General features: G+C 37.9%; 1 protein-coding gene across 5 annotated transcripts in view; it reads left to right on the top strand.

The window, feature by feature from the left end:
* Positions 1-9,946, top strand: part of DYNC2I1 (dynein 2 intermediate chain 1) — a 33,892-nt gene extending 23,946 nt beyond the window's left edge. For 2 of the 5 annotated variants that reach the window (XM_039391364.1, XM_039391365.1), the window contains 6 exons: positions 123-174; positions 1,408-1,468; positions 1,721-1,817; positions 2,083-2,214; positions 2,998-3,221; positions 4,273-5,315. In XM_039391364.1, the coding sequence (XP_039247298.1) occupies positions 123-174; positions 1,408-1,468; positions 1,721-1,817; positions 2,083-2,214; positions 2,998-3,221; positions 4,273-4,444 (738 nt within the window). In that variant the 3' untranslated portion in view covers positions 4,445-5,315. Of the gene's footprint in view, positions 1-122; positions 175-1,407; positions 1,469-1,720; positions 1,818-2,082; positions 2,215-2,997; positions 3,222-4,272; positions 5,316-8,602 lie in introns of those variants that run through there. The other 3 variants (XM_039391363.1, XM_027720760.2, XM_039391366.1) reach the window with 2 other exon arrangements.
* The last annotated feature ends 11,198 nt before the right edge of the window (positions 9,947-21,144 follow it).

The raw sequence follows: 21,144 nt of genomic DNA on the forward strand, positions 1-21,144 counted from the left end.
TGTTAAACCTGCCTCTCTAAATGTTCCTTTAGAGTTATCTCATACATTTTTACAACTACTTAAAAAACTTTGGAGTCTGGTAAATATTGATTGTTTACTAGTGTTAAATATTGACTTTTCAGGTAGTTGTTGAATTACAAAAAGTGGATTTAGCTGGTTCACAAACTGATTTAGGTGAGTACTGTGCATTAAAAGTAGAATAAAATGCTCCAGTTTTGAGACTATGATGTTAGAAGAGATAGAGTCAGTGATGCCAAGCAGTTTAAGAGAAGGAAAACTTACTGAGGAAAAGATTAATTCTGAATAGTACATATCTCATGTTTGGGGTTATTGGTTAGGTATAATGAGAATTATTTTCACTGCTATCTGAATCTTATCTGCTAATTCTGTATTGGTAATTACCACTAAACAACCACATTTCTTATAATGTCAGAGCAGTTGTCTGTATCCCTAACAGCTTTTTTTTTCAAAGAATATAAGATTCCTTGGTCCTCCTGTTCTTTCTTTAGTTTTAACAAATCTGTTACAATGCTTTTGTTGTTGCCTGTATCTCCATTTTGATAATTGTCCTGAAAGTTCTCTTTTGGGTAAGGTACTTAATTTAGTGTGAGAAAAAAGTTTCCATGAAAAAATAAAGAACCAAGTCCATTCAGCCCTTTTTGAGTTATGTGAATAAAGCAAATGACATTCTTCGTTCTTTAAACAAACTTAGACTTACCTACTTACCTAACTGGAAAAGGCTGTGATTAAAATCCTGATATATTTGAAAATACATAAACAATGAAGTAATGCCAACAAACCAGAATTTTTGATCAGTTTTCTATAAGCTTGTGTGCAATGTCAGGCTGCATTAGGTTGCTAAAGCTGGGTATTATGTCTGTGGAGAGGTACATTTTAAAGCTGTGGTCATGGTTTACACACAGTTTTACTGCGACCAGCTTTCATTTTTTTCCTCTTCAAAAAGTTCTTGTCTTTGAAGGATTTGAATTATTTATGCTATCCTCTACTAACAGGCAAAATAGACCAATTTTGTAGAAGCATTATTACGGTTTCTTATTACTAAAATTCATTGTCAAAGATCCAAGTGACTCAAATGTACATTTTAACCGTTGCTAGAATTGGGTTTTATGGAGTGATATTGCAGGATGTTATATGCATGCTGAAAAACTAAAACAGAAATGTAATCATGTTTCCATTTCTGGCAAAAATTATAACTTCAGATTTGGATTCTGAAGTAAAACGTTGTAAATGATGTAAGATTCTTACATATCAAAAACTATATCTGCAGTAAACAATTTAATTATGAAATATCCTTTTACTTATTACCTTAGGATTTAATTTAATGATTGAACTTTTTTAATGAAAAGTGTTTAAATCAGTTTAAATAATAATGTTGTATAATTTTAGGTTTAGTTCCTGGAGGGAAAGTGAAGTTAGTACATAGCTCAACTATGGAATTGAATAACAGGTAAGAAAACCGAGACATTTCAATTTTACATGTGTATCTCACAAAGCTAATTCCTCCTATACTTTATTAATTTGCTGTTATATAAGACATATTTAATATTATTTTGATTAGTTGTTTTGCAGGGTTTTTTTAATACACATATCTTCCTAGAGCTAGTCATATATATTTTAGATCAAGGGTTTCTGTATGTACTTGCACAGCTTTTGGAGACAACTTCCTGTATTAATGTCTTCTCCCTTTATGATTTTGTAGCCTTTTCCCAAAGGATATTCGCCAGAGAATGCCACAGACACTGAGCATTAAATTTCTGTCTTCTAATCCTAATCATTTCATTGTTGGAACAAACATAGTGAGTAATGTGCTGAAATTCATCTGATTGTTATTTTTTGTTTTGGAAGATTCCCATTTATTTGGAATTTCACCAGGAGGCTGTATATAAAATTTATAATTTGAGCCTATTATTAAAATCTGTTAGCTATTAAAATTTGTTAGCTAGTAAGGATCCTTTAGGTAACAGCTCTGTGGATTATTTAACTTCCTCTTGTAATACCTCTAATGCAAATTTTGGTTGTTTTTTTTTTTTTCTTAATTAATTTTCTTTATGTTGTTCATAGGGTCTGGTAGGCCATGGTACAAGACATGGTTTAAAAGTTGTTCCAAAGCTATTCAGGCCCCAGGAGAGTGGACTGAGATCAATAAGCATCACTGCAATTGATTTCTTCCCTTTTGGAAAGCCACTATTTTTGGTATGAAAAAGTTTTAATAGAAGTTTCATTTTTTAATTACTTGCTGAGGGAGTATTTCTAATTTGATATATTTGTGATAATTGATTTACATCACTAATTCCAATCTGCCACGGAGATTTTAAATGTAAGCACTATTTACAGAGTCACTGTAAAAATTTAATATAATTTGAAAATTCTAGGAGGTTTTCCTGATGTAGAGGTGACTCAGGATTGTAAGTAGAAGTTATTTTCTGTTTTCACAGAATATTTTCTTTTGTACATGGATTAGAGCAAACTTGTAAATGTTAGACAAATGTTATCAGAAAATACCTGGAAGCAGTGGTGTCTCCCTGTCTTTGGAATTAGTTGTTTATTATGAATCAGTTTAATATTATTATAGTATTAAACACAACCTGTCCTATTGAAAGCTGTTCTTCCTTTTACAGAGGACATGTGGCACTAAGTAGCCCTTGCCCCAGTTCAGACTGCTGTCACGTTGTGCTGGATGATAGTATTAGTGAAGTTTGGGAACTTCACAACTTAACCCAGGATTAGTGGATACTCTAGTTTGCTTACATACAGTGGTACAGAGTGACTGCTTTTGAACTCAGAATTACAAATTGATACATAAATACAACAGTTAAAATCCAGATAGTCCATAGAGTGAGATATGAGAGACATGTGCCACTTGAGGCAGATATCTAATTTTATTTATGTGCTTGATATTCTCAAGAGTTGAACAGCAGTTTTTATCTTGCTTAGTTTGTTTTGTTCCAGAAGGTATTTTTTTTAACTGTGGTATAGGTTGGCTGTTCTGATGGAAGCATTAGATTACATCAGATGACATCAGAGTATCCTGTCATGCAGTGGAATGACAGCACAAATGGCCAGCCCATTATTGCCCTGCAGTGGGCTTTAACAAGACCTGCTGTGTTCTTTGCCCTCGATGCATCATCTAATATTTACATTTGGGATCTTCTGGAAAATGATTTGTTGCCTGTGGCAAAGGAGACTATTCCATCAGAGAAGTAAGTGCATTGCATTGCTCTCTTTTTGACAAAATATTAATTTTATTACATGGGTTTTTTTCTTGGCATTAAATATTCATTAGAGTTTGCTTTTCTAACTGTGTTTTGTAAACTACTGACGGTGTGGAAACAAACTATAGCAAGCTAAATTTTAGTTTATCTTTATTTACTTATTATTTTATGCAGTCTGATAAAGGAGAAGTACTGTTAGTATAAATCAAAATCAGGCATAGTGTTACCAGATGGGACAGATGTCTCTACAAGGAGCAGCTGCTGCTTATATGAAGAGAAAAATTTTGTTCCCACTAAAATCACTGGATTTTAAGTTCATTTAAGTTCAAAATAGGCAAGATGTTGGACAACATTTTAAAATGCCTTTATATGGTATGATTACCAATCTAAAGAAATACTTTGTGATCGTTGTCACAAAGTAAACAAGAATATTTTTGCCTGGCACATATTCACCACAGAGAACACCAGGGTTGTCTCACAATGCTGTTCCTGGAGCCAGGGTAGAGACCTGGTAACCTGTAGATTGATGCACAACAGCAGCTTTGTTCAACCTCACTGAATTAAAGCATTGAAGATTCCTTCCTGATGGGTGTCCTGCTGGGGGACTCTGTCTTCCCTAGGCTTAAGTTACCCTTGGTGAATGTCCTTCCAACTGAAAGTTTCCCTTGTATCCTTGTGAGCTATAGCAAAGTGCTGCTAGTTTTGGGAGAAAATAGTAAAATTTTAAAACTTGTTACACTGTACTGGAAAATGCCATAAAACATTATTCGCTTTTACAAGCTTGAAATAATTTTCAAGTCATGATTAGAAATTGATAGTGGAATGCATGGTGGAAGACTTGCATGTTAGATTTACGTTAAATTATTGCAACTGGTGAAAAGGTAAAGAATATGCTGGGACTTTAGCAGAAAAAATGAATCATTTAGTTGACTGTAAGTAACCTGGTTACTTACCTGACTGTAAGTAACATGTTTGAAAGCACCAATTTCTATTAATTTTGCCTCGGTTGAAAACCACTCCGCTGTTCTTCTGATTTCAGGGTTGTAGCTATGGCTCTGCTGGGAGAACCAGAAAAAGCAAATGGATTGTTGGGCATTGTGCTGGCCAAGGAACCTGGCCAGATAGACATTCAGTATGTAAAGAAGAAGTGGGCATCACCTCAGCCTAAAGAATCTGACAAACTGCATTCTATTTTATTGCAGTCTTTTTAGAAAGAGGGTTGTACAATTTATTGCAAAATTTCTAGATTATTTTTGTCTGCAATTAAAATATTTGTAATTTTGCATTTGTATATAACTTGTATATACTTTAAAGAATATCAATACAATATTTCAATGGAAACAATATATTTTATCATAAAAATGTCAGAATAAAACTTACCATTATTGTACTCAAAAATACGATGAACTGTTTTTCATTATTGAAAGAACTCTAAATGTATATGTATTTTTTAAAAATAGTGAAAATGTATTCTTATAAATTTCATGGTTGTTTCTCATTATTCCACTCTGAACTAAATCACAGCAATCCTTTAACGAGCATAAAGTTGTGCCTCTGTACAAACTGAGTGTAAGGAGATTTCCGCCTCTGGGCCTTTTGAACAGTAGTGCTTGATAAAACTTTCTTATACCTACCTAAAAGTGTTATGCAAACATATCAGAATACAAATTTACATCACAAATACCTTACTTCTGTTTTTGACCCTGAAACTTTGCAAAAGGAATACCTGAGTAACTCAGGTTCTGAGATGTCTACTACCTATTTGGATCACACTGTGTGAACAATATGCTTGGGAGATTTACTGACATTCTAAATCCTTTGGGATTTCTGATGTAAACCAGAAAATACTGACCTGTTTAATCCTGCAAATAATTTCCAAAGCTCTTGTACTGAGGATAGCTGTTTATCATATGATACTAATTTTTGTACACTATTGATAAAGTTTGGATCAAAACCAAGCACTGAAAATATCTTTTGTAACCTAACAACTTCTGGCTTAAAGATCATGAGGAAAACCTTGATTAAACAAACACAGTTTCAGTGAAAAAAAGGACAATTGGAAGACAATTACTTTAGTATTTAGTGAACATATATATTTAAAATATTTATAATCTCCATATAAAGTAGACTGAAATATTTGTAAATTCGAATTAATTAACTGCAAATGATTTTCTGTGTAAGTTGCTACTTAAATTGAGCAAACTCAAAAGTGGCCACATGATGGTGCCAAGTCACAGCAGTAAAAAAAATGAGTGCCTTATGAAAACAACATCCACCACTTTGAGAGTGAGTCTGTTGTTGTCCACTGCACAAATCCACAGACGAAATGTTGGAGAAATGCATATTTCAGAAATTTGTGCAATCCTATTCTCCTGGTCAGTCATGGGATTTTTTTTTTTTTTTAATGTGCATAAACACAAGTGACCCTTCTCATCTTCATTGTTGTGTTTATACAGCAGTCATATACATTACAAGTTAAATTAGAATTCCTTTAGTAATCCAGATAAAGAAGAAAGGGCTGTTCCTTTTTCCAGTAAGGTAGCAGAGCATCACTACTGTAACACAGTTAAAAAGCAACCCCAAATCTCACTCTTTCCACCCCAAAGATCTGCACCATTCCTTCCCCCCAACTTAAGATCAAAATTAAGTTTTGAAACTATAGTAATCTTTTGAAAGAAATCTGTTATCTTTTCATCACTTTCATCAGGACTTCCCATCCTGAATTTTCTCTCCTGCACCCAGTTCTGTACACGGAAACTGTAAGTAAACTGTTGGGGTTTTTTCTGCCTTGTGCCACCTGGTGCAGTGGTGGTGGGGTTTTCCAATATGCAAAAAGGAAAAAATTGTTTCAGCTTTTACACACAAGTATCTGTCACTACTTTTGATTTGATGTTGATAGGGATGCTTGAATTCAAATGTCCAGGTATTTCAGGCCACTTATGCTTGTACTGCCTGGAGAGTCAGTTCCTGCACTGGGCTTGATGCTTCTTGCCTAAAGGATGGGTTTTCTCTCTTGAACTGCAAATTAATGTAATAATATAAGTTTAACCTGTGCTGTTATGAGAATGGGAGGAACAAAATGTGTTGAAGCTGCTCCTTTTTTGCATGCTCTCTCACTGGGTAAATGAGGGTAATGCTTCAGGCCATCTGAGCAGTTGGATGCATCGGTGTCCCCATTTTGGATCATATATCAGGGAAGTGGGAAGTATTGGTAGGCTGCAATACAAAAAAGCATTGCATGCATAAGGACTTCTGAAATTGTTTCAAACAAAAGGTTTAAATTTCCATCAGCTACTTCTAACGATTGTCAAGTTTATACTGTTAACTTTATAAAGTCTTGGATTTTATGCATAAGAAAGCAACATCATTAATTAGAAATGAGACTCCGTATATGAAAGAAAGAAGTTCACTGTGTTTACATATACATGTAATTTTAACCAGTACCTCTGTGTGTGCACATGCACACACATTCTGTTGAATGATCTTTATATAGGACATAAACACTACCATCATGAAACATTTCAACCAGACCAAATAAACACATTTTTTCCCACCTGTGGGCAATTTTGGAATACAGATTCTTAACAGTATGAACTGTAGCTAAAATTAACTGACCCACATAATAGAGACTTACCATTCAAATTATATAAAAGTTAAATTACTATCCACCCGCATTAATAACTTTTATAATATAAAATACAATCTCCTGCTCTTCAGCCGACAAATCCTGGCACCAAGGGCTGATAAATTTTAAATATGTAAAATGCCAGAAAGTTTTGGATAAACTTCTGCTTTTATTTTCCACTTCATGAAGGTGCTTTGAAAGCCTTTTCTATTTAGAACATAAATATTAATATTGTTTTCATTCAATTTTGTAATCTTACAGATGGGAAACTGAAGTTTTCAGTAGCTGAATCATAAGTTAACTGAGGAAGAGAATTCTTGAATCAGATGGCTGATTTCTTACAACTGTTAAGAAATGCTTTTATTAACCTGTCAGCCTACATTTGCAGCAGAGCTTGGGAGAACAGGAGTAGCATGACTCTTGTTTTGTACCAGAAGGTTTCTTTTTAATTGTACTGAAGGTGACTATCCTACTCAATGCAATTTTGCCTTCATTAATTATTGCTGTCATTTAGTTAAGATTGGTGAATGATCTTGTAACCTATGGAGCATTGTAACCTCCATAGCAATGAGGGAATATTCTGCTAGCTGATTATTTTTACCAGAACACATTTAAATCATAGAAGCTTTTTCCTAAGGAGTTGGAAAGTTCGTCTAGGTCAGATCTAGGTGTAGAAATTGGCTGGACTAAAGCAAATACTAAAGTGTCATTGAATTACACAGACTGCTGGAATAGGCCTATGTAAAATTCACTGGGAATGTAACCAGAGTGTGGCCATCAGTTGTGAAATACAAACCAAGAAAAGTTGTGAAGATACCAGGACAGGAAAATGGCTAATGAGCCGTATTTTCATTACCAGCTTCTATTATATTCTACTTATAGACAATTGCTTGGTTTTCCATGTGTTTCTGAGCCTCCTCAGCCGAGAGGAGGAAGGCAGATGAGAGTTGTTTGATAGAATTGATGGGCTTGATTTTGAGCACAAGGAAATCTGTGCTTTTCTCTTCGTATCGGTTGCTGACATACTGTGAAATACAGACTTGAATAAAAGCACCATCATTCGTACATAGAAAAATCTGTATTTTTCATGGATGAAGCTTAAACTTTTTGACACTGTGTCATTAAACTGATGGAATTTCATCTCCAAATAATTTATATCCTACTATAAATTAAAGCAGCCTAAGGGCTCTGTTTCCCAGTTACATTAGTGCAACCCAATTGAAAATAGCAGTGATACCCTATTAAAAGCAGGAGTAAAGTAATACTGTAATAAGCTATACTACCCATTGACATTTAAAACATGATTATTTTTCACCTTTAGTTGAACCCTTACTTCTATTGAATTAATGAAATTTCATAATATATTTGCTGCCCTTTTCTCCCAGATGTCAAGTGGGTTTTGCTTTTAGGAGTCTAAAATATAACAGCTCCATATGAAACTAATCCCATGCACAGGTCTAACAATCTGTTGCTGCTGAACAGGTTTAATACAATAAATGAAAAGCATATAGCCTATAATATTAGTCTTTTTAGTCAAGCCTTGAGGTGCTACAGTGTTCTCTAAAGAGATCTTTCCTCTTAGCCAAAAGCTCTGCTTCACCAGCTGATAATTTCACTGCTATTCCTCTTTTATCTTTTCTGTCTTGTGACCAGGCAAAGCTGTTCAACTCATCTAGACCACAGTTGTTGCACATCATAACTTGCCTCTAACTCAAACTGCAATATTTGTTTTTTTCTCTTCCAGGAAAAAAAGAGACATAACACAGCAATTCATTAGGCACATATCTTAAGAGCCCCACTTTTAATCCATTTGGCACTTCTTGGAGAGAGAAGATGAGAGAGCTGGGTAAAAAAGTATTGCTTGGGGACACAGAGATACTCTTCCAAAGGTTTGGACAACAATCCATAAGTCTATAATCAGATATTTGCTATAATTTTTAAATAGCAAACAGTGAACCCTTACAATAAAGATGTGAATTACCATGCCTGCACTCAGTACTGTAGATTTCCAATGCCGTATCTTAAGGGCAAAGAATAAGGAGAAAAACTTAATAAACTGTCCTCACCTAGAATAATTTTTGTCAACCATTTGGGAATCAAGTTCTATTGCGCTGTTGAAATACGGGACCAAGAAAAGAGTCTTTGTCTCACAGAGCTTATATGATGTAGGTGGAAAAGATTTTTTTTTTTGATTGCTCCATTTATTTGCAATGGTAATAGGATACTCTTAATGCCCACGCAGTTGAGCCAAAGGACAGGCTGATTAATACCAGAAAAGTAGGATAAAGGAAAAAATGGCTCTGAAACTGCCCTTCTAACCTTCATTTAGAAAATTAATGATTACTTAGGTTACTTTTGATCTCCAGCTATTTTTCATGTTATTAAGACAGTGTCAAAGGGCCTCATTTAAAGATTAATTCACCCAAAATGATGAAATTCTTTCAGTGGGGTTTTTGGGTTGGAATGCAGGACAGAGGTTACAGAAAGACACTACATTACTGTAAATTCCCTAAATTCCCTTAGGCTTTTAGTTTATTTGCTCTGTACTTTGCAGTTTGGCAGTTCAGCAAGGTCAATTCATTGAGCACATACATTAATAATTATGTGGGTGCTGCATGAGGTCCAACTGAAAACTACCTATCCACAATCTTCAAAGACATCAAGAGTAGTTTACACTTGTTTAAGCTCCGCTTTGCATTCTTTTCATATTTTACAAAGATAAGGATTTCACAATATACCACATTTCATATCTTCTCATCCATGTCTTTAAAAACAAAAAGCTTCTTTAGTGTCTTTACTGATCTCTGAATTTTAAGGTTTTTCAAGAAATCTACCTGCACGTGAAAATGGCCATGTTCACATAACAGGTTGATCTTACCTCATCCATGCAGGCCAATAGCAAATGCTGAAGAAAAGAAGTATAAAGTAACAGAGGAAGCACGCATTGACACTTTTCTTCCAAGTATGGTATGTCATCCAAGCTTCTGGCAATCTGTGGCATAGGAATTTTCTGACTCAGATGGTAGCAGATCGTAGTGTTTGAGAGAAAGGGAGGAATTTTTTTTCCCAATAATTCATCCAACAGCTTTTAAAAACTATTTTGGTTATGGCTGCAAAAATTTTGTGACAATATATTTCAGCAAATAATTACACTGTATAAATAAATATTTCTATTCTAAGCCTACTGACTGACCAGTTCATTGCTTATGTCCTACATCTCGTATTATCTGAAAAGGGAAATTTTGCTGGGAAAGAAATAAGGAAATTATTATTTTCCATACAACCTGTCTATTTAGCACTCATTGTAGAGAAACTCTTCCAAATTTTCACCTCTGTGTTGAGGTGAGTTGCATTTAGAGCACAATTTAGGCTCCAACATCTCACTTTCAACTCCAAAGGTGTTTTCTGTAATAGCTACACCTGGGAATACCAGTAAATTGCATCAGACCCTGCTCCAAGGACACTTGTTTAGATAAGGAAAGTAGATGTGTGTTGAAATTAGCCTCAAGCAGAGCCTGGGAGCCTCAGCCCTTGCACAATGTAGCTGTAGCCTATTTGACTCCAGTAAATGTCTGTAGTGGAGTACATCATTATTATTAAAGTGACCACTTTTTGAAGTAAGAATCCGTATTTTGGCATAGGATCAGAGTAATGATGTGGTAGCTCAACCAGTCTGATCTCCCCAGAGAAATGGGAAGGGTGGCTTTCATTGAGAGACTGCAGATTTCCAAAGCAGAGCAGCTGGGGCAGGACAAGCAACCCCTGAAGTGAGTGGAGGGGTTGCAAGCCTTAGACAAAGAACCTGGCAAAGAACAGCTGCCCTGTGAGCCAGGGGAAATTTTGGGCCTGTGAACTCTAAATTACAGCATCCAAATCCACACACACCTCAGAGACAGACAAACTCCAGGTTCCTCTGATTCCTAATGGTTCTTCAGCAGAGCTGCACATGTACCCAGCAAGGCTCATGTGTTAAAGCATGAGGTGCTGACCCCTTCACTGTCTGCTAGAAAGATTTATCATTATCTTAATCAGATGTCAGTAGGCATCTTTCAATATAAACAATATTTGTTTGATCTGTAATATTAACATTTTGAATCCTTTAATGTGGAAATTAGACTATCAGAGTGAGTCAGGGTGTAACCCACTAGCAGCTGACAGCTATTGCTTTAAACTGTCTCTTTACCAGTTTCTAAGGAAATTGTAGGAAAAAAACATTGTTTACTGATTGGTATTGATCAATATTAATCCTCAAAGTCAAAAGCTCATGGAGAATCAAGATATCATTCAATTCCTAAGACAGAACCAAAGACAACAGATAATTATCTTGTTTTTAGAACATACTTTCAAATACACTTGTAAAATACTGACATGAGAAAGGAATATCAGAAATATCAATCAATGAAAGTTTTAAATATAAATAGAAACATGTATATATTTCTCTGTATCTAAAATTTAGACACCTCATATCTAGATTTAGGTAATTTAAAGACCTAATATAGACAAAGATGCTTAGATTTAGATCTAAAAGCTGCTTTGTAAGCAGAGACATCACCTGTTTTGTGGCCATTACTTCCTCTTGCAGGCAAGCTTGGCCTTACGAAGGAACCTCAGTCCTGAGCCAGGGACAGGCATTCCAGGTGTCTCTGCCAGGCAAGAGGTGTCACTTATGCATAACAGCAAAACAAGTCAGATTTAGGATTCATCCTTCTCTTAGTTTCCTGGGATGTCCCAGGATAATGGATTCTAGGGTGATGCATTTCACAGAGGGAGAAAAATGTTTCTCCATGAAATTTCTTGGAGCTTTTTGTGGCGTGGTACGATTGACATGGTTCAAATGAAATTGAGACTGAAGCAATGCTAGTCACTGTAAATCTCTCAGATGTCTTCATCTATGTCATCGTGGATCTCAAACCTACTCTCCTCAACCCATCATCAATCTGACATAGATAGGTTTCATTATAACAGTATAATTTACCTCCAGATCTCAGAAAACAGAGGCAAGACACCAGGTTCTGCAACAAAAATTTCATTGCAGAAAGCTGTTGAAACGAAGTTTCTGAAATATTGTTTTAATAGTTTCTCTGCAGTGTATTCCTTAAAGATAAAATGTATAAATATTGTGGTGTAAAGCAACTGACACTGGCCCAGAAGGGACTGTGCAGCTGGTCACCTCTCTGCCTTACCTTGTGCCAAAGCCCCAAGGGCAGGTACACAGGTATATATAGCAAACAGGCCGTAGGGCATCTAAAAGGCCAACAGCTGACCTAAAGAAAGTCTGCAGTGTCAGGCTTATGCAGATCTGTATGTTGATACCAGAATAATTTGCAATATTTCTATAACTTGCATAATTCAGCAGTTGAGACTTTAAACTCGCTCTCCCAGGAGATCTGTGTCTCATGGCCAAGAATGGTCACGAAAAGTTTCTAGTCACAGTGACACAATGCAAATGAAATGAAACAGCAAGGCAAAATTGGCAGGTACACTATTTCATAAATATCTGCCTTTGAGCAAATGTGGATTTGAAATCTCTATTTTCCTCATCCTCAACAGTAGTCTGACAGACAGCATTGAAAAACATGGATTTTGTGGAACATAACAGGGGAGGGAAGTGGTGCTACTGTGACCCAGAAGCAGAAGAAAAAATGAGCACCAATTTGGGGTGTTTGCATTAGAATCTCATTGGAGACTAAGCTCCTCATTCAGACACCTGGCTCAGCTCTCCTCTGAAAGCACTGCCTGAAATACTGCTACTTTTTGGAGGGGAGTCTCAGGACACCAGGTTGGTTGCTGGGGCCACAGGTGTCTGTGATGTAATTGCAGTGGCTGCTGAGGAAGCAGATGAAGACCCCAACAGTATAACAAGGATACACCTAAGGTTATATCCTAAGGCATCTGTTCTGCCTCCTTAATCCCTTTCATCCCACACTGAAGGTGAAGAACAAAGCTTCCATATGGCATGGCAGGAGATAGCAAGAGGAAAAGTGCCCGTGTTGCTGCAGAAGGACATCAGGACCATAGGGATTTCCTCCTCCTTACCCTCCTCATGGGACAGAAGAATCCAGGGGAGCTGCCACTGAAGGAGGAAGGACATGAAGCTGAGGAGATCACCCATGTGCTGGTGAGGAGGAAGGAGCAAGAAGGCAAGCCAGTCCTATATGGAGAGGATACGTTCATGCCGCACATTCCCTCCTCTCACACCAGACATTGCCCCTATGCTGTTAACCATCCAAACTGGAACTCACCAAACTGATGAAGCTTTTCAAATTTCTGATTTCTTCCTTTGTAGAACCAATGCTGCCCAACCAGATCCTGCAGAGGAGAAATCAAAATGTAATTAAAAATGCAAATCTTCCTGTTGAATGATTTGTAATATCAGGCTGAGAGATCAAACAATTAAGTTCCCTTTACTCTAATAAATGCAGATTCTGGGAGACGGTGAGATCGTGTATCACAGGAGCATGAGGCATCTGAAAGAGTTTTGAGTAAAGGGGAAAAAACCCAAACCAACACTCAAAGTGCCTAGAAATTGGCTTCAGAGCAACAAATGTACAAGTTGAGATCTAGTGTCAGAACCCAGAAGAAAAAGGTGGCCCCCAAACCCCAGCTACAATAGTTGGGACATTTAGAGATACTGGATTATCAAAAAATAAATGCACCCAAGCAACCCACAGGTCTTAAAGTGGAATTGTTCTTATATTTTGTTTATCTGTGTCTCCTTGTTGTCACTTTGTAATGAGAAATCTGATTGTTCACCCAGCCCAGATGGATCACTGCTGGTGTGCCCTTGCCTGGGATATGTTAATGGTGACCCTAAAGTTGAAGCTCACAAGTTACAGTCCCCAAGGGATCCACATGCCTCAGCAAGTGTCTAGGGAGTCCTCAGGACCAAGAGGGTTTGAGAAGGAGCCTCTCTATGGGTATACAGCAGTGCTACCTCTGCCCTGAGCTCCAGGGAAGTCTTGAGCAATTACATGTGCCTTCGCAATCCCACTCTGTGATTCTAAGGCAGGTGCAGTGCTTCACTTGGGAATACAGAAAAGGCTCACTGCTCCTTGAACACAAGCTCTCCTGTACTTTTCCACGACTTCATCCTTTTCCATTTAGGTATGTGCAAACTATCAAAGCAGCTTTTGGGTATAGTAGTCCATGTTTGGTAAGTTATTTTGGGTGATCTTATTTATCGAAACTGGTCCAGAATCTAATCTACTATAGTAGCAATGTAAGACATGATGGTAGTAGAGTTTAAACATCGCATTTCAGCTCAGCTTGTATTTCAGAGCCTCATATTAAATTCTGCTCCAGGTTTTGGTTTCTTTGTTCATATTCAGAAATTCCAAAGTATTGCCTTTAGAGGCAATGGGTCTCTGCTGTCTCTCGAAATTCAGGTCCTTCTAAGGGCTTAGCTCTTGCTGAAACTCGAACCAAGGTTATTCAAATTCTATCAAAAAAGAATTCATTAAAGGACTTCCACATTTTGTTTAACAAATGTCTTCTTGACAAAGACAGATTTTGCCAATCTGTCTTATCCATTGCATTCAGGGCATAGCAATACCCAGCCAACCAGGCTAGTGGGTAAAATCCATCAGAAAGTTTGATGCTTGACTTAAAGATGACTATGGCTCATAAAACTCTGCTACTCTAAAAGGATTATCAGCTGCTGAAATCACTTCAAAGTAATTTTCTGTTCCAAATTAGAGTGCATCTTTGCAGTTTAATCAAGTAATTTAATTTACAGCCACAGTTATTATTTATGGCTTATCATTCATATATTATAAGTAGTTTGCTGCAAACTACATTTGTAATGTTGATAGGTGCATTAACATACATAATTTAAATCAATACATTTTAAAAAACTTGAACACCCATAATGGCCTACTTAACAATCACTGTGACGCCTTTAAAATGTTTTCAGAAGCACAGGGACTGTCTCACAGGGTTTTTGCATTATGGCACATCTATCAATTTGCAATAGTAGCGATAACATTGCTTAACATTTTTGTTAAAAAAATGCTCCTAAGGTAGAATAAAAACATCAACAGAAGGAAGGAAAGAAAGGGGAAATATTTTATCCAGGTTGCTTCAAGGAGAGGCAGATATATCCAAATGTGTGCTGATATACACATAGACTAAACACACTGTAGTACTGGATCACGCATAAGAACATCATGGATTTGCTAGCATTTGTTTTCCATTTGCCTTATAAACTTTTGACAACCATCTGAATGAAAGTCCTTATGTTTTCAACCCCTAGCTCAGTGACTGCCCAGCTGCCTTGCAAGGAGTTGCAGGCATCTCACTTACTATATTTAGTGCTTAAATACCATGGAAACAGCTGCCTTAAAAGACTTATTCAGAACAGCACAGTCATCCCTGCTGATTGAATCCATTTTTCGATGATGACCATCCAGCTGTGAGCCCATGAAAATAATTAAGCCCAGGTGTTAGAGCAACATGACTATGCTGCTGTAACAGGGTACACCTGTGGAAAATAAGTATGAAATACTACAAATAAGAAGAAAATAAGCATAAAATTCTACCAGTCTCTCTTCCTCTAGTTCTACATGAATGCAAAGGACAGGACAAGGTGGGAGGCACTGACAGATCAGGATCCATGGCTGTTGGTGGCCTTGAAAGACACAAGGTCTGAGAGGGGCTGGTGCTGGGCTTGGCATAATTCAGCTTTTTTGTCCACTTCCTCAGCATATCATTATGGGCTGGTATCTGTTATTCTCTCATCTGGATGGCAGTTTTCTTTATTCACACTCATAGTTTTGCCTCCTTTTTTTTGGTTTTGTCCCACCTTTCATTTCTCATTCCCCTTCTTGCACCAGCTCACCATTGTCCCTCCTGCCAGGCTGCTCCAAACCTGGCAGTTGTCTTTCCACAGCATCCTCTGACCATCCTCACAAACTAAATGAGTCCAACAACCCTAAAAGATATGATCTGTCCTCTTCTTCAATACAGCTACAGTGACAATAGTCTACTCTCTCACTATTTCGGATCTTGGTTATTTGAATTCCCATTACTTTGACCTCAGTAAAAATCGATAGATGAATAAATTAAGTTGTCCTAAAAGAGGAGGAACATTTCTGAGAATTTGGATGATGCAACATTTGTGAGGTAAATGATTTCTAACAGTATAAAAAGGGAGAAATAAAGCAACCCGAACTTGCCATTCTGATTTTCAAATGGCAAATGGACAATTTTTGTTTTTTTCACCCCAATGAAAAGCTGGTGCTCTCAGCCTGATGTTGAATTCCGTAACAAGTGATCAGTGTTTTTGAAAACCCAGCTGTAAAGATAAGACCTCTATGTTTCCCTATGAATCCTGAGTAGATCCAGAATTTTCTAAATATTAGAGTGTTGATGCCCAATGATTCTTTGAAATTTTCAGTTTTCTGACACTTTCTCATCCCCAAACACAGTATCTCACAATCTCCTTAGCACTTGTAAAATGTGACCAATAGTACATATCAGCCATGGAGACTTTAGCAATTAGTAGAAGACACACTCTAATGCAACACCTTTTATTGCTATAAGAGGGTGATGGATGTGCACACCTGTTTGAAATTAGGGGGTCAAATACAGTTGTATTCTTAAAGAGAATCAGTTCTTTAAAAATAAAACAATGATAGCCTCTGGTAGAGACAGTGTCTGGAAAACCTTGACTCTTCAGCATTTTATTATATCTCAGTCTAAAATCTTTGGCTATAAAGATTTATGCTAAGAGTGCTAAAGAAAAGCTTAAGATTAGTGATACCATAAATGATGGTAACAGTCTGTCTGATACAGTCAGCTGGCAGAGATTAGAAAGAGACAAAGATAAAGATTGTGCTGTTCTCCAAAGTGACACTTGTTTATCTGATAGATGATAGAAGGATGAATGAAAAGGTGCAACCCTCATGTGAGGGACTGGCTTGGAGAACAAGCAGGTTGGAGCAGAAACTGGGAGCTTTTTGCCGAGCAAAACACACATAATGTTTCATTTGTCTGATTTTTAGCTGTGACACTGATTTACTTTGCAATGAATTAGGAACCGGAGACAGAGCCAGTCCTACTAAATTTTAGGAGAAAAAAGGTATGGAAATGAGTCCCACCTTCATCCCACCTGGGGTTTGATGTCATGTAGTCTCTGCTGTCCTTTTAAAGCCCTAAGTACCTTTTTGCTTTTGCCCTGAGATTACAGATATCTACCTTTCAAGCATCTACACAAACTCACAAGCACCCAGCTCTGGAGTAAGAGTGATGTCCCTCCTCAGATCTTCTGATTTAAATGTGCCTCATGCCTGAAACTTTAGCTCTGGGCTAGCAATGGTGGCAGCCTTTTGCATGTGGGCCATTGAACCAAGCTTGAACGTGACTTCTGTTTGAAATTCACAGTGTGTCCTGTTCATTTTCTCCTACATAATGTCCAGCAGCATTGAGTGAAGGCTGGCATGGGCTGCTGCTGTGCCACAGAAAGCCCCTGCTGGGATACTCCAAGCTCATGGAAATGGTAAGCAATAGGTTCCTCATGCAAAAGGCTGGCTGTTGCCAGCTCAGTCTTACAGCCTCAGGAGGTACATACATTATGGATGTCACACAGATATCATCAGGATTAAGGCTCCTTCTATAAAAAAGTCCTGCCTAACACCTCTGAGTTTGCCTGTGTTTGCATCATTTCCATGTATTGAAATGCTAATAAAAGATCAAAAGCATCAGGATGGCTGTAAAAGGTAAAGAAGTCCCACAATCCAATGTCTTATCAGTGCTGCAGCTCTTTTTGACCTTTTCTCACTCAATTTGCACAAAAGCACCTACTGGTACTACATTATCCACCTGGGCATCCTTGGATGATGGACCATGCCAGTTTTGCCTGCATGTCCATTCATGGAAAGGATGTAAGGCTATGGAAATACCTTTTGTATTAACTCAACCCCAGTTCCCTTGCCATCCTTTCTTCTCTATCCCTGCAGGATTTTCAGAGACAAGAGACAGTCACAGGGATTTTCATTTCATTTTCTTTGATCAGTTTTATTTGGGCAAAGAGAGAAGCCAAACTGAGGTAATCATTTCAGCTTTCTATCTGTGAGAAAGGAGAAAAAATATAATCAAAGAGCAAATGCACAGTCTTGACCAGGAGATAGACACTTACTGGTGATAGGAGCAATCAAATAATACTTTGTGAGCTGTTGGAGATAAATATTCCAGTAAAAAATGTAAGGAACAAGTTCAATTGCAGGGCACATGAAACTTCAGAGGAAAACCTGAGTCCTGACAGGCATTAAATAAGTTAAAATCAAAGTTGGCACATGTCTGTGTGCTTGGATCAAATTAATTTCTTGAGATATCAAGAGTAAAGAAAGCCTAATCAACAATCCTTCATAAAAACGGTTTGTGCTTATATGTCCCAGCTATTAAGGTTCCTGGAAAGATGAATTGTAAGTATGTATTGTGGGGAAAGCTGGAGCTGTGGGAAAAGTGCATACTGTGGTGTGTGTGTCCTTATGGGTGGAGGGCAGCTTCCCAGGCTCAGCTCTTGCTGTGTAAAAGACAGTCTGTGCCTAGTGAGGGCCAGAAAGGAGGTAAGAAGGGACTATGGAAGCAGCTCAGAGGGAGCTGAAGAGCAGTGCTTCCCTAGACAGCAATGAGAGTTCAGCAAAGAAAGGGACATCATCTATTCAAATGCACCAGGCCTGGCTTACCCTGGCACTCATGACCTGCTTTTAATGTCAAGACTGTTAAAGAATGCTTTTATCCCTTATCTGCTCCCACAGCAAACCTGCCTTTAGCTCCTGGGGCCAGCACTGGTTCAACCATCGGAGAACACAGAGGGGAAGAGCCACATGCAGGAAAATTCCCCTTGGATGGGTGTCCTCCTCCTCCCATCGTCTGCGGGTGGAGCACAGGGGGAGGAGCAGCACACGCAGGTGGAGAGGGGCTATTCACAGTCTGATTTCATACGTGTGTCTTGCTTCATCTGCAATCCCAGACGGGCAGCCTTTGTGCTTCCCTTTTTCTGATGACAGCTGCTCTTTCTTTGCACTCGCCTACCTAGTAAACTGTGATTAAGAACCTTTTATCTCCAAAAATTGTGTCACCGTCATGAATAACTGGAATAATGGAGAGCAATTAATTGTGCTGAAACCCACACTCCAAAATGTCTGAAGTAATTAAACGTGTTGTTATGATGAAATTACCTCAAAATATTTTCAATACTATGCAAGCTGACTTGAGGAGGAAGGAAGCTGGTTGACAGTGCTCATTAATGTTTATTATGTGCTTTTCAAATGCTCGAAAATGGAGGTGTTTCGAGGGGGTGGAGGGGCCAGCATGATGCCTGCTGGCAGAGAAGCCATTCTCTGGGAGTGGATGGATGCCAGCTCCCGTGGTGCCTCCTGCAGTGACTTCGCTTGGATTATTGCCATCTATTTCTGTTTTAGCAAGAGTGAGCACTGAGTGCAGCTCTGGAGCAGCCACTGACAACAGAGCCAGCTAAACACATTTATAATTCAATATTTAGGACAACTATCTTTCGTTCAATGACCTTGAGACTGAAAAAAATTGTGATAAATTGGAGAGAGACAGAAAAAAGTATTTTTCCTGAGCATGGGTAAGCAGAAGAGATGGGCAGGTGAAAATAGGTAGGAATTTCAAAAGCATTTCAGTGACTTTTATCCATTTTAAAAGTGCCACCAGTGCTTAGAATATCATGAGAGGTGTGCAGATTTGTCAAGCTACCAACAGTCACCTAACAGTATTTTCTACTGGACCTGTACAACTCGCTCTTTTTCGTTCCTCTTCAAGTTTCACTTTCAAAGCTTGTAAAATGCTGTTGTGTCATGTCTTGGCTGCACCTATCTCATGGTGAAATCTGTCTAGCATTTGAAACAAGGAGTTTATAGCCACAGGTTTGCCAAGAGTAGGAACTGCAGGGACTGTAGTGTCCACTGACATCAGCAAAACTCTAATGGGTACAGTCACTTTGGCCCAAAGCTTAGTGTGGGGGAGACACCACTCATCCCTCACCCTCCTGCAAAGCCAAATATTGTTAAAATATGGAAAAAAAGAAGTAGTTGATTTATGGTAGGAGAGCTGAATTTTGAGATTGGCTCTCCCTTACACACATCATCCTTGCACCAGCCTTTCATACTTACGTGTCAAAGACTGAAGGGTACAGGACTTTCCTCTGAGCATCATAACCACAGGGAGAGATTGTATGCCAAAGTGAACCAAATCCCAGAGGTTGATGTCTGTTATATGGGTTGTGTCTGAAGATATCACTATAAATAAGGGGAAAAATAAGGGGGAAAAAATGCATGCATAAGTGATAATAATCTTAAATAAATGGTAATATTCTACAATATATATTGCTGATATTTTGATAAGTTAAAAGTTACTGTTCAATTTATAATGCATACACTTCATCATACCCTGCTCCTCCAAATAACTAAATAGAACAAACTATTTTTCTGCTGCCTAAGATAGAACAGGAAGGGGGCAGTCAGGACTAAGGAGAAGAATTTTAGCTCTTTGGAACATTCTATTTAAAATCTTTTTGAAATTGAAATGCTCTAGCTATTTTATTTTATTTTTAAAATATTTTATTTTATTATATTTTTAATAATGAGAACATCTCTTTATGTCTGTTTCTAAAAATAAATGTGTTGATGCAAACACTACCAGGTGTAAGCTGGAAGGCTGCCTTGTTCTCAGTCCCTGTGAGTCCCAGATGAGAGTTCTGGACTCCTTCCAGGCTACTGTATATTGTGCCTGAGTGATGGTGGCTGCTCTAGCAGCAAAGGCGTTATTTATAGCTACATGCAGATTTCCAGATGGGTCTGGAGGGTAAACAGCAGCAGTAGTTATACTTGGATTGTCTAAAATAGTACTTTTTAGCTTATGATCCTTGAGAAGTGTATGGTGTGGATTTGGGAGGTAAAGGGCTCGTTTTGGGGTGAGCAATGAAGAGATCACGACACAATTTCCTTGACTTGTATCACTTGCTAGTAGGTGGCACTGTGACACTTGGAGCTGCTCCACTGTCGGGTGGAACAAAGCACTGCAAAAAAGACCTTTACAGCAGACACATACTGATCCCATTAAGTGAAGCGAGGAAGGGAGGAGGTATCTTCAACACGTCTCTTAAGGCAGTATAAACTGTCCCCTCACATCTCCATGCTGACTGTCAAAACTTCTCTTGTCTCAGGTGGGTGAAATCAGAGTCTCCCCTCCAGAGGCAGGGTTGCATCTGTGAAAATCTAGTAAGTGTGGACAAACTTTTAATGACAAATTACGTTTACTTCA

This window comes from Pipra filicauda, unplaced genomic scaffold (assembly GCF_003945595.2).
Source record: "Pipra filicauda isolate LSUMZ 115617 unplaced genomic scaffold, ASM394559v2 scaffold94_size2452230_pilon, whole genome shotgun sequence".
Taxonomy (NCBI): Eukaryota; Metazoa; Chordata; class Aves; order Passeriformes; family Pipridae; genus Pipra; species Pipra filicauda.